At 45.3% G+C, this 14,374-nt stretch overlaps 1 protein-coding gene across 18 annotated transcripts in view; it reads right to left on the reverse strand.

Moving 5' to 3' along the window:
• Nucleotides 1-14,374, reverse strand: part of LOC110490714 (uncharacterized) — a 72,035-nt gene that overhangs the window by 19,178 nt on the left and 38,483 nt on the right. For 8 of the 18 annotated variants that reach the window (XM_090199161.1, XM_090199155.1, XM_090199157.1 and 5 more), the window contains exons 5-7: nucleotides 13,519-13,595; nucleotides 7,585-7,719; nucleotides 3,588-3,721 (exon numbers count right to left, since the gene is read on the reverse strand). In XM_090199161.1, the coding sequence (XP_090055287.1) occupies nucleotides 3,588-3,721; nucleotides 7,585-7,719; nucleotides 13,519-13,595 (346 nt within the window). Of the gene's footprint in view, nucleotides 1-240; nucleotides 1,073-3,587; nucleotides 3,722-7,584; nucleotides 7,723-13,518; nucleotides 13,596-14,374 lie in introns of those variants that run through there. The other 10 variants (XM_090199148.1, XM_090199150.1, XM_090199146.1 and 7 more) reach the window with 3 other exon arrangements.

The raw sequence follows: 14,374 nt of genomic DNA on the forward strand, positions 1-14,374 counted from the left end.
TTCCTGTGGAGGGGAGGGGGGGAGGGGGGGGGGGGGGGAGCAGGGGGATACACCACACCGCCAGGTAGGTTCCTGTGGAGGGGGGGGGGGGGAGCAGGGGGATACACCACACCGCCAGGTAGGTTCCTGTGGAGGGGGGGGGGGAGCAGGGGGATACACCACACCGCCAGGTAGGTTCCTGTGGAGGGGGGGGGGGGGCAAGGGGATTTGGCGGTGTAGACCACACCTGGTCTATACCGCCAGACAGTCTCCATCCGACACAGCGCCAGACAGTCTCCATCCGACACAGCGCCAGACAGTCTCCATCCGACACAGCGCCAGACAGTCTCCATCCGACACAGCGCCAGACAGTCTCCATCCGACACAGCGCCAGACAGTCTCCATCCGACACAGCGCCAGACAGTCTCCATCCGACACAGCGCCAGACAGTCTCCATCCGACACAGCGCCAGACAGTCTCCATCCGACACAGCGCCAGACAGTCTCCATCCGACACAGCGCCAGACAGTCTCCATCCGACACACCGCCAGACTGTCTCCATCCGACACACCCCCAGACAGTCTCCATCCGACACACCGCCAGACAGTCTCCATCCGACACACCGCCAGACAGTCTCCATCCGACACACCGCCAGATTGTCTCCATCCGACACACCCCCAGACAGTCTCCATCCGACACACCGCCAGACAGTCTCCATCCGACACACCGCCAGACAGTCTCCATCCGACACACCGCCAGACAGTCTCCATCCGACACACCGCCAGACAGTCTCCATCCGACACACCGCCAGACAGTCTCCATCCGACACACCGCCAGACAGTCTCCATCCGACACACCGCCAGACTGTCTCCATCCGACACACCCCCAGACTGTCTCCATCCGACACACCCCCAGACAGTCTCCATCCGACACACCGCCAGACAGTCTCCATCCGACACACCGCGAGACTGTCTCCATCCACCATTGCATTGGATCTTTGTCCAGCTCCTGTTATTATTTGGGATGTGTTTAAACCTCTGTAGTCCTCTCCAGCCAGGCTTGTCCCCTCCTATCCCCTCTGCACTGATCAGATCCTGTGGATGGTTGCATAATAAGCCTGCATTAGGAGACACCCTGCAGGCTAGTCAGACTGAATTGCATGCCCTCATTCGTCAGTTGGCACTCTCCTCTTTCTGTCTCTCGCTCTCTCTGACCTGTGTTGCCAGAGGCTTGATGCCCAAGCAGCATCGATGCCCAGTGGGCACCACCGCGGGCGCCATGGTCAATTACCCATTAGGTCCATGTCTGTGTTCTTCAAACACCATGCTCAGACACTCCCAGGAGAAATTCAAATGAGGTGCTGGTTCCATATTTAATTAAGAGGGCCCCTTCTGCCTGCACCACATACCATTATTCAGATAGACTGATGAACTCAACTCTGATGGACGATACGTTCTGAATGACATCTCTAGTGGAGAGATGTGTGACTGTGTCAAATCCCTTGGCCGACTTTGTGGGTTGAACAGAATTCATTTCCATGTTATCAAAAACACTCCATAACTGAATGTGAAAGTGGGATTGAGAAAGACCAGAGAGAGAGAACCTGTGGGTGGAGGATATTAGCTTGGTCTTGCCCCTGGAAAAGGGTTGACAGAGCCAACATGGTGGGCAGTAACATCCATCTCCCACACTAACATGTCGACCCACACAGCAGTTATATCCATTAGAGAGAGTCGACACCCTAGTCCTTCCTCCATGTCTCTACACACACAAGCTGACAGCGTTTTTATGATCCATAACAAAGTGGCAGAGAGAGCGTGAAGACGGCAGGCCAGCCGACCAATTAGCCACGCTCTCTCTCAGGTTACCTCAGCCGAAACAGACCCAGCAGTATAAAGACCTTCACGGAAAACTCTCTCTCAGGTTACCTCAGCTGAAACAGACCCAGCAGTATAAAGACCCTCACAGAAACCTCTCCCTCAGGTTACCTCAGCTGAAACAGACCCAGCAGTATAAAGACCCTCACGGAAAACTCTCTCAGGTTACCTCAGCTGAAACAGACCCAGCAGTATAAAGACCTTCACAGAAACCTCTCCCTCAGGTTACCTCAGCTGAAACAGACCCAGCAGTATAAAGACCTTCACAGAAACCTCTCCCTCAGGTTACCTCAGCTGAAACAGACCCAGCAGTATAAAGACCTCCACAGAAACCTCTCCCGCAGGTTACCTCAGCTGAAACAGACCCAGCAGTATAAAGACCTTCACAGAAACCTCTCCCTCAGGTTACCTCAGCTGAAACAGACCCAGCAGTATAAAGACCTTCACAGAAACCTCTCCCTCAGGTTACCTCAGCTGAAACAGACCCAGCAGTATAAAGACCTTCACAGAAACCTCTCCCTCAGGTTACCTCAGCTGAAAAAGACCCAGCAGGACAAAGACCTTCACAAAAAACGTCAAACCTAGATCTCTTTTTTATGGGCGGAGCTGGACGTAGGGTGGGAACGTTGGTTCACTGTTAAACCTCATTCTATATCTCAATTCAACGTTGAGGTTCAACCTTTGTGGAGCTGGTGTTTGACCACGGAGCTAAAGAGCCATTTCTCCATACTTCGTCCTTGGTTGGATCGATAGTGTGTCATTAAAAACACAGGACAGAAGTCTTATGATGAAACAACAGTAATCCAGCATTGATTCGGCAGACACATTTCTGTTCATGATATTAGCTACAGAAACGGTTCATTCTCTAGACTAAAACACACACTATAGTCTCTAGAAGCCATCCTAGTTTCCTCTGTTCCCTGTACTTACCAGACATCCCGCTCTGACAAAACTCCTCACACCCTGAAACCATGGAGAAGAGAACATGGACGTCACTGAGACTATAATCACACAGGCCGCCAGCCGGCTGGGAACGGCTCCTGTCGACTAATGAGCTACTATAGACCATCATTATGGCTGTTAGAACCAATACACGGATGAGGAGGAGCAGAATCAACATGCTCAGCTTTCTTTCAGCGGAAGAGACAATCACACCTATGACTGATTCACACTATAGGGGCGACCCAAACTGGACGCTGCTGGCTCCAGAATGTCCTTTCCAGCTCGGTTCCAGAGACTAATGTTGATGTGAAACCGAGCCGTCCCAGTTGGACCCTAGATTGTGAATCAGGTAGCACCGTATGGATAGAGAGTTAGTCGTCCATGCTCCACACTGCATGCTACTATGGAGTAGTGGACTCCTGAAGCTGGGCCTGTAACACAGCACAGGGCACCACTGACCCATGGGTACTTGTCCACGGGCATGTTTGGGGAACAGACACCCACCCCAGGGCTGCTCAGCCACAGGGGTACCAGAGAACGCTTCAGGATAGTCCACACCTAAAAGCACGCCATGACATCATCAGATGGGGACGACAAGATTAAACTACAGAGGCTGAGGATTCCTCCCTGGTTCCAATAATGTAGTGGGGTCAAAATGTCAATTCACAGGGCTATCATCTGTCTATTGGACAAGTTCAGCTGGAATCCCAGCTCTTCATAAGCTGCTGATCTAAATGCAACCCAAGAGGAACATGATTGGTGGGGAGTGAGTGGTGGGGGAGGTACTTACTTTTCTGCTGGGCGGGGTGGGGGAGACCCTTGGCTCTGTCAGGAGAGTAGCTCTTGCTACTGACGGTGGAGCCGGACCGGCTGTGGGGGGAGGGGGGGACGTCTGCTCTCAGGGGAGGCAAGGGGCCTTTCCTTCTGTGGGTGTGAGAGACAAGGGGGATTTTAGTCACCTGTAGATGCTCTTAGAGTGACATGTAATCGCTACATTCAACTAAAGATGGTAAAGGGTCAAATAACAGAAGACAAGAGAAGATACACAGAGATCAGATCAGCATCTTCACATATCTAGAGTCTGAGTGGTACCGATGTATCAAGTCTGACACCAACAGGCTCCAGAACAGCTTCTATCCCCATGCCATGACTGATACATAGCTAACTAAATGTCTACACAGACTGAGTTGACCCTTGTATTGTATTCTTATTTTTGTCTCTATACACAGTGTGCCCTACACACACCCAGGGCCCTACACACACCCAGGGCCCTACACACACCCAGGGCCCTACACACACTGAAACACCAACACTCTCCCAGGGCCCTACACTCTCCCAGGGCCCTACACACACTGACACACCGACACACTCCCAGGGCCCTACACACAGACACACTACCAGGGCCCTACCGACACACTCACCGGGCCCGACACACCAGGGATACTGGAGTGATGGAGGTAGATATGTATAGGGGTAAGGGGTAAGGTGACAGGGATACTGGAGTAATGGAGGTAGATATGTATAGGGGTAAGGAGACAGGGATACTGGAGTGATGGGGGTAGATATGTATAGGGGTAAGGTTACTATATACAGGGTCAGTTCCAGTAGCATATTTACAATGAGCAGGGATACTGGAGTGATGGAGGTAGATATGGTAGATATGTGTAGGAGTGTGTCAGTGTGTAGGGCCCGACACACTCACAGGGCCCTACACACTCACAGGGCCCTACACACTCACAGGGCCCTACACACTGACACACTCCTACACATATCTACCATATCTACCTCCATCACTCCAGTATCCCTGCTCATTGTAAATATGCTACTGGAACTGACCCTGTATATAGTAACCTTACCCCTATACATATCTACCCCCATCACTCCAGTATCCCTGTCTCCTTACCCCTATACATATCTACCTCCATTACTCCAGTATCCCTGTCACCTTACCCCTATACATATCTACCTCCATCACTCCAGTATCCCTGTCACCTTACCTCTATACATATCTACCTCCATCACTCCAGTATCCCTGTCACCTTACCCCTATACATATCTACCTCCATCACTCCAGTATCCCTACTGGAACTGACCCTGTATATAGTAACCTTACCCTATACATATCTACCTCCATCACTCCAGTATCCCTGTCACCTTACCTCTATACATATCTACCTCCATTACTCCAGTATCCCTGCACATTGTAAATATGCTACTGGAACCGACCCTGTATATAGTATGCATACTTACTTATTTATTGTGTGTTTTTGTCCTACCTCATGTTTTCAGTAATACATTGATATTGATTACTGCATTGTTGGGGTTAGAGCCGCAAGAAAGGCATTCACTGTACTTGTGTATGTGACATTAAAACTAACACTATATATCCAACTGAATAAGTTAGTAATGGATAGTGGTAGTACCAGACAGATATATACCCTCTGTCTAGTTAGTAATGGATAGTAGTACCAGACAGATACATACCCTCTGTCTAGTTAGTAATGGATAGTAGTACCAGACAGATACATACCCTCTGTCTAGTTAGTAATGGATAGTAGTACCAGACAGATACATACCCTCTGTCTAGTTAGTAATGGATAGTAGTAGTACCAGACAGATATATACCCTCTGTCTAGTTAGTAATGGATAGTAGTACCAGACAGATACATACCCTCTGTCTAGTTAGTAATGGATAGTAGTACCAGACAGATACATACCCTCTGTCTAGTTAGTAATGGATAGTAGTACCAGACAGATACATACCCTCTGTCTAGTTAGTAATGGATAGTAGTACCAGACAGATACATACCCTCTGTCTAGTTAGTAATGGATAGTAGCACCAGACAGATACATACCCTCTGTCTAGTTAGTAATGGATAGTAGTACCAGACAGATACATACCCTCTGTCTAGTTAGTAATGGACAGATACATACCCTCTGTCTAGTTAGTAATGGATAGTAGCACCAGACAGATACATACCCTCTGTCTAGTTAGTAATGGATAGTAGTACCAGACAGATACATACCCTCTGTCTAGTTAGTAATGGATAGTAGCACCAGACAGATACATACCCTCTGTCTAGTTAGTAATGGATAGTAGTAGTACCAGACAGATACATACCCTCTGTCTAGTTAGTAATGGATAGTAGTACCAGACAGATACATACCCTCTGTCTAGTTAGTAATGGATAGTAGTACCAGACAGATACATACCCTCTGTCTAGTTAGTAATGGATAGTAGCACCAGACAGATACATACCCTCTGTCTAGTTAGTAATGGATAGTAGTAGTACCAGACAGATACATACCCTCTGTCTAGTTAGTAATGGATAGTAGTACCAGACAGATACATACCCTCTGTCTAGTTAGTAATGGATAGTAGTACCAGACAGATACATACCCTCTGTCTAGTTAGTAATGGACAGATACATACCCTCTGTCTAGTTAGTAATGGATAGTAGTACCAGACAGATACATACCCTCTGTCTAGTTAGTAATGGATAGTAGCACCAGACAGATACATACCCTCTGTCTAGTTAGTAATGGATAGTAGTAGTACCAGACAGATACATACCCTCTGTCTAGTTAGTAATGGATAGTAGTACCAGACAGATACATACCCTCTGTCTAGTTAGTAATGGATAGTAGTACCAGACAGATACATACCCTCTGTCTAGTTAGTAATGGACAGATACATACCCTCTGTCTAGTTAGTAATGGATAGTGGTAGTACCAGACAGATACATACCCTCTGACTAGTTAGTAATGGACAGATACATACCCTCTGTCTAGTTAGTAATGGATAGTAGTACCAGACAGATACATACCCTCTGTCTAGTTAGTAATGGATAGTAGTAGTACCAGACAGATACATATCCTCTGTCTAGTTAGTAATTGATAGTAGTACCAGACAGACACATACCCTCTGTCTAGTTAGTAATGGATAGTGGTAGTAGTACCAGACAGATACATACCCTCTGACTAGTTAGTAATGGATAGTAGTACCAGACAGATATATACCCTCTGTCTAGTTAGTAATGGATAGTAGTACCAGACAGATACATACCCTCTGTCTAGTTAGTAATGGATAGTAGTACCAGACAGATACATACCCTCTGTCTAGTTAGTAATGGATAGTGGTTGTAGTACCAGACAGATACATACCCTCTGTCTAGTTAGTAATGGATAGTAGTACCAGACAGATACATACCCTCTGACTAGTTAGTAATGGATAGTAGTACCAGACAGATACATACCCTCTGACTAGTTAGTAATGGATAGTAGTACCAGACAGATACATACCCTCTGTCTAGTTAGTAATGGATAGTGGTAGTAGTACCAGACAGATACATACCCTGTCTAGTTAGTAATGGATAGTAGTACCAGACAGATACATACCCTCTGTCTAGTTAGTAATGGATAGTAGTACCAGACAGATACATACCCTCTGTCTAGTTAGTAATGGATAGTAGTACCAGACAGATATATACCCTCTGACTAGTTAGTAATGGATAGTAGTAGTAGTAGTACCAGACATATACATACCCTCTGTCTAGTTAGTTATGGATAGTAGTACCAGACATATACATACCCTCTGTCTAGTTAGTAATGGATAGTAGTACCAGACAGATACATACCCTCTGTCTAGTTAGTAATGGATAGTGGTAGTAGTACCAGACAGATACATACCCTCTGTCTAGTTAGTAATGGATAGTAGTAGTACCAGACAGATACATACCCTCTGTCTAGTTAGTAATGGATAGTAGTAGTACCAGACAGATACATACCCTCTGTCCAGGTTTAGGATGGCCTGCATCAGGGTGTCATCACCCCCCTCTGGGACCACAGCAGACAGGGAGCGGGGTGCAGGGTACATCCCCTGAGCCCTGACGCTGGGGGGAGGGGGTGCTGCACGGCCACTGCTTCTGGGTGGAAAGACAATCACACATCAAGGACCACAGCTCATCAGCAGACTGAACACATCAGCTTTAATACTGGAGGTACTTGGCCTTTAAAGGACTAAGGTAAACTAAGAGGTTAAAAAACAGTACATCAGTGGAAGCAGTGGACTATATCTTAACCAAAGGTCAACACCACTTTGCATACTGGTATATAAAAAGGTAGGAGGGGAATGTCTTGGAGTCTTGGTCACTAGCCTTCATCTGCTGTTCGTCAAAGCTTTCCATCTGCACTGTGTCAGAGCGATTAGGCCTGACTTTAGAGAGATTGCTCAGCAAGACTGCTCAACAAGACTGCTCAACAAGACTTCTCAACAAGACATCTCAACAAGACTGCTCCAACTGTCATTTGATGGCGGTCACTGAGCACTAAGAATCCAGTAGTCCCACTCCACTCAGAGAAACCATTAACCTCCTCTGTTGATCTCCACCTTCTGCTACATCTGGGTTAAGAAGGGCCGTCCCTGGACACGAGACACTCCTGTCAAGATGTTGAAGGGTTTATTTAGATAACTCCTCCCCTGGCCACGGTGGATCAGCACTGGAGCCTGTCGTGCTGCCAGGACAGACACGGACAGGAGGGAGAGGGGTGACCCCGTGGTCGCAGGGGTGAAGGTCGGAGACCGGTGAGACAGGCTCCTAGACAGGGGAGCACCGGGCCGAGGTAGATGGTGTACAGATGAGGTACCGTAGAGAGGACATACCACCACAGCAACAGGACACCACCCTGGTCACAATCTGAGCACCAAACATGAAGAATCTGCACATTTCCTCTCATGTCTGACATTGTAAAAGGAGGGAAAAGTTCTGCTACAGATTAGGACTGAAAGTCCACAAGAACATCACATCATGAATCAATGCTTCTTCCAAAATGAATTGGGACAGAAACCTAACCAACTACATATTTATCTAAATATCTTCAGGCTAAATAGTATTTCTAAGCGGTTTTAATGACTCTGTTAAAACTCTACCGTTGCTCTCTGTGCAAAGGCTAAGCCCTAGTAGTTTTATCTTCCTAAACACACATCTGTGTTAGCAGCAGTAAAACCAGGAACATTAGTTTACCCTCCAGCCCTCTCTCTCGTCTCCTGTTGGGACTGTTGATCCTCTCTGGTTTGTTACCCTCGCTGATGATGTGCCTCCTATACGACAGGCAGTAGAATGACCCAGCCAGGCAGCCAGGCAGGCCAAGGGGCAGGAGGGGGTATAAACAAATGAAAGGCACCTGGTCTCAGCGACCCCAGCCTGAACCTCATCTCCCCCCGTCCTCCAACCAACCAACCAGCAGCTTGGAGTGACCAACCTCACAAAACTTTAATGACCCAAGGGATGCATCCCAAATGGCCCCCTATCCCCTACACACTGCACTGTGGGCTCTGGTTAAAAGTGGTGCACTACACAGGGGAATGGGTACCGTTTGGAACGCAGCCAGGGTGTTGTTTGAAGGGTACATGACCTCGTCTGACCCCATCTGTGCTCAAAGGAAATGGCCACGTCTTTACTGCCGATATTACCCCTAAATATTAGCCTGCTACTTTCCCCTCCCTCTTCTGAGCTGGAACTGTGACCCCTGGCTGTTTAACACTGGGCTCTAACTGACCCACGGGGTGAAATGAAAAGCCTAGGTGTTGAATTAGAGACGGTTGTTCAATCAGAACATATTTTGTTATACAGCTGCTGTGTTGATTAAGTAAGGTGGTTGCCCTCACACTCAAACCTGTGGTTACTGTATTATATATATATATATATTTATATTGTTGCTGTGTTGATTAAGTAAGGTGGTTGCTCTCACACCCAAACCTGTGGTTACTGTATTATATATATATATATTGCTGCTGTGTTGATTAAGTAAGGTGGTTGCTCTCACACCCAAACCTGTGGTTACTGTATTATATATATATATATATATTTATATATATTGCTGCTGTGTTGATTAAGTAAGGTGGTTGCTCTCACACCCAAACCTGTGGTTACTGTATTATATATATATTTATATTGCTGCTGTGTTGATTAAGTAAGGTGGTTGCTCTCACACCCAAACCTGTGGTTACTGTATTATATATATATATTTATATATATTGCTGCTGTGTTGATTAAGTAAGGTGGTTGCTCTCACACCCAAACCTGTGGTTACTGTATTATATATATATTTATATTGCTGCTGTGTTGATTAAGTAAGGTGGTTGCTCTCACACCCAAACCTGTGGTTACTGTATTATATATATATATTTATATATATTGCTGCTGTGTTGATTAAGTAAGGCGGTTGCTCTCACACCCAAACCTGTGGTTACTGTATTCTATATATATATACAGTGCCTTGCGAAAGTATTCGGCCCCCTTGAACTTTGCAACCTTTTGCCACATTTCAGGCTTCAAACATAAAGATACAAAACTGTATTTTTTTGTGAAAAATCAACAACAAGTGGGACACAATCATGAAGTGGAACGACATTTATTGGATATTTCAAACTTTTCTAACAAATCAAAAACTGAAAAATTGGGCGTGCAAAATTATTCAGCCCCCTTAAGTTAATACTTTGTAGCGCCACCTTTTGCTGCGATTACAGCTGTAAGTCGCTTGGGGTATGTCTCTATCAGTTTTGCACATCGAGAGACTGAAATGTTTTCCCATTCCTCCTTGCAAAACAGCTCGAGCTCAGTGAGGTTGGATGGAGAGCATTTGTGAACAGCAGTTTTCAGTTCTTTCCACAGATTCTCGATTGGATTCAGGTCTGGACTTTGACTTGGCCATTCTAACACCTGGATATGTTTATTTTTGAACCATTCCATTGTAGATTTTGCTTTATGTTTTGGATCATTGTCTTGTTGGAAGACAAATCTCTGTCCCAGTCTCAGGTCTTTTGCAGACTCCATCAGGTTTTCTTCCAGAATGGTCCTGTATTTGGCTTCATCCATCTTCCCATCAATTTTAACCATCTTCCCTGTCCCTGCTGAAGAAAAGCAGGCCCAAACCATGATGCTGCCACCACCATGTTTGACAGTGGGGATGGTGTGTTCAGCTGTGTTGCTCTTACGCCAAACATAACGTTTTGCATTGTTGCTAAAAAGTTCAATTTTGGTTTCATCTGACCAGAGCACCTTCTTCCACATGTTTGGTGTGTCTCCCAGGTGGCTTGTGGCAAACTTTAAACGACACTTTTTATGGATATCTTTAAGAAATGGCTTTCTTCTTGCCACTCTTCCATAAAGGCCAGATTTGTGCAATATACGACTGATTGTTGTCCTATGGACAGAGTCTCCCACCTCAGCTGTGGATCTCTGCAGTTCATCCAGAGTGATCATGGGCCTCTTGGCTGCATCTCTGATCAGTCTTCTCCTTGTATGAGCTGAAAGTTTAGAGGGACGGCCAGGTCTTGGTAGATTTGCAGTGGTCTGATACTCCTTCCATTTCAATATTATCGCTTGCACAGTGCTCCTTGGGATGTTTAAAGCTTGGGAAATCTTTTTGTATCCAAATCCGGCTTTAAACTTCTTCACAACAGTATCTCGGACCTGCCTGGTGTGTTCCTTGTTCTTCATGATGCTCTCTGCGCTTTTAACGGACCTCTGAGACTATCACAGTGCAGGTGCATTTATACGGAGACTTGATTACACACAGGTGGATTGTATTTATCATCATTAGTCATTTAGGTCAGCATTGGATCATTCAGAGATCCTCACTGAACTTCTGGAGAGAGTTTGCTGCACTGAAAGTAAAGGGGCTGAATAATTTTGCACGCCCAATTTTTCAGTTTTTGATTTGTTAAAAAAGTTTTGAAATATCCAATAAATGTCGTTCCACTTCATGATTGTGTCCCACTTGTTGTTGATTCTTCACAAAAAAATACAGTTTTATATCTTTATGTTTGAAGCCTGAAATGTGGCAAAAGGTCGCAACGTTCAAGGGGGCCGAATACTTTCGCAAGGCACTGTATATATATATATATATATTTATATTGCTGCTGTGTTGATTAAGTAAGGTGGTTGCTCTCACACCCAAACCTGTGGTTACTGTATTATATATATATATATTTATATTGCTGCTGTGTTGATTAAGTAAGGTGGTTGCTCTCACACCCAAACCTGTGGTTACTGTATTCTATATATATATATATTTATATTGCTGCTGTGTTGATTAAGTAAGGTGGTTGCTCTCACACCCAAACCTGTGGTTACTGTATTATATATATATATATTTATATTGCTGCTGTGTTGATTAAGTAAGGTGGTTGCTCTCACACTCAAACCTGTGGTTACTGTATTCTATATATATATATATTTATATTGCTGCTGTGTTGATTAAGTAAGGTGGTTGCTCTCACACCCAAACCTGTGGTTACTGTATTCTATATATATTGCAGTCTTTAAATCATGTAGAATGCCTGAACGGACCTCAAAATGACTACCTAAAATGTACATTATCAGTGATCACTAAAAGGAGAACTCAATCTAATGACTTTAGTCCTGGTGATTAGAGTTCAGGTCAAGAGTACAACTGTATGAGAAATACAGTTTGAACATCAGTCAACTTCAGGTTGAATCAGACCAAGTAATCTCTCAGTCTCTTCATGCATCCTTACCGTTCCACCATCACGACAGGTAAATACGCCAAGACAAACAACAACGGCCAGACCTAACTAACCGGATTACAGGGGGCCTCGGGGCGTGTGTGACTATCATAACCTCTCAACATTAACTTGATTTATGGCAGTAATTACTTTCTCTATTATTTCACCTGAGGAACTGAAGAAGGTGAGAAGAAAGAACCTTGAACACCTGGCCCTTAAAATAACAGACGGGTCCTGCTGCTGCACGTACCTCTCCTGACCCCGGGACAGTCACAGAACCCTGCTCTGTCACACTCTGGCCATCACCTTACAACGTCGTAGTGTACGGACTGCCTTACACAGTTGTGACAAGACCTATGTCCTGTTATGACTCCTGTCATAGTGATGGTGCTGTCCGGAGGGTGACTCAGTAGACGCCATAGTTAACCCTGTACCTTCCTTCACCTCTATCATGTCAGGTTACACCAGACAGACAGACAGATAGGGTTTTAAAGACTAGTATGCGACCTCTGGCTGCCACAAGGAATGGTACGCTCATCGCTGTGAAGACCTGGGTTCAAATACCCCTTGAAATCTTTTCAGTTTTTGCTCTAGTCTGCCTGGAGTGTCAGATGGGCGGGGTTTTCTGTTTTGGGACTATTTTATGGAGCCATTCAGCCAGGCAAAGCTCAATCAAGTCCAGATAAAATATTTGAAATTAATTCAAGTACCATTTGAACCCAGGTGTGGCGTGAAAGCAGAGCGGCAGCAGTCGACCCTGAGGTGTTTGTGTGTATCTCTCCCAGTCCCAGGAGAGAGCTATGTGAGCAGAGAGGTGGACGGGGCCCGATGTGGCCCAGACCTGATGCGTATGTGATTATTCTCTGGTACTATGTAAACATTTCACACAGAATGAGACACACAGATATGCAAATCAGTACAGACATGACATGGGCTTCAGTCTACAGGGCTGATTGGGGAGGCTGTGTCAAAAAGACGGGTTGTCATGGTAAACAAGTGGTGCAACAATGCCATCTTGTGGTCACTTAGATAATGACAGTGCATATTTTTTCCTGGGGCGGTTCAGGAGAGCTACTTGTAGTGAAACAGAACGGTGATCAGTTTGGTTAGACTGCTTGAACATTAAACTCCAATTCTCCTGACGAAAGTTTCAAAATAAATATCCAGGAGTGTGTGAGAGAGTTGAGCCTACCTGAACTCCATCTGGCGTGTTGTATGGGGGTCCTCTCTAGGAGGTGGTCTAGAAGGGTAGGAGTACGGCTCCTCCGGCTAGAACACAGACAACTACTTTTATTGTTTCAGTACTGAACAACATATCTACAGGTGTCCCATCCTGAGAAACCCTGTGATGCTGTTGATTAGACAGTACTGAACAACATATCTACAGGTGTCCCATCCGGAGAAACCCTGTGATGCAGTTGATTAGACAGTACTGGACAACATATCTACAGGTGTCCCATCCTGAGAAACCCTGTGATGCTGTTGATTAGACAGTACTGAACAACATATCTACAGGTGTCCCATCCTGAGAAACACTGATGCTGCTGTTGATTAGACAGTACTGGACAACATATCTACAGGTGTCCCATCCTGAGAAACACTGTGATGCTGTTGATTAGACAGTACTGAACAACATATCTACAGGTGTCCCATCCTGAGAAACCCTGTGATGTTGTTGATTAGACAGTACTGAACAACATACAGTTGAAGTTGGAAGTTTAGCCAAATACATTTAAAACTCAGTTTTTCACAATTCCTGACATTTAATCATAGTAAAAAATCCCTGTCTTAGGTCAGTTAGGATCACCACTTTATTTGAAGAATGTGAAATGTCAGAATAATAGTAGAGAGAATTATTTATTTCAGATTTAATTTCTTTCATCACATTCCCAGTGGGTCAGAAGTTTACATACACCCAATTAGTATTTGGTAGCATTAAATTTAAATTGTTGAACTTGGGTCAAACGTTTTGGGTAGCCTTCCACAAGCTTCCCTTAATAAGTTGGCTGAATTTTGGCCAATTCCTCCTGACAGAGCTGGTGTAACTG

This window comes from Oncorhynchus mykiss, chromosome 15 (genome assembly GCF_057628025.1).
Source record: "Oncorhynchus mykiss isolate SJ-2025 chromosome 15, ASM5762802v1, whole genome shotgun sequence".
Taxonomy (NCBI): Eukaryota; Metazoa; Chordata; class Actinopteri; order Salmoniformes; family Salmonidae; genus Oncorhynchus; species Oncorhynchus mykiss.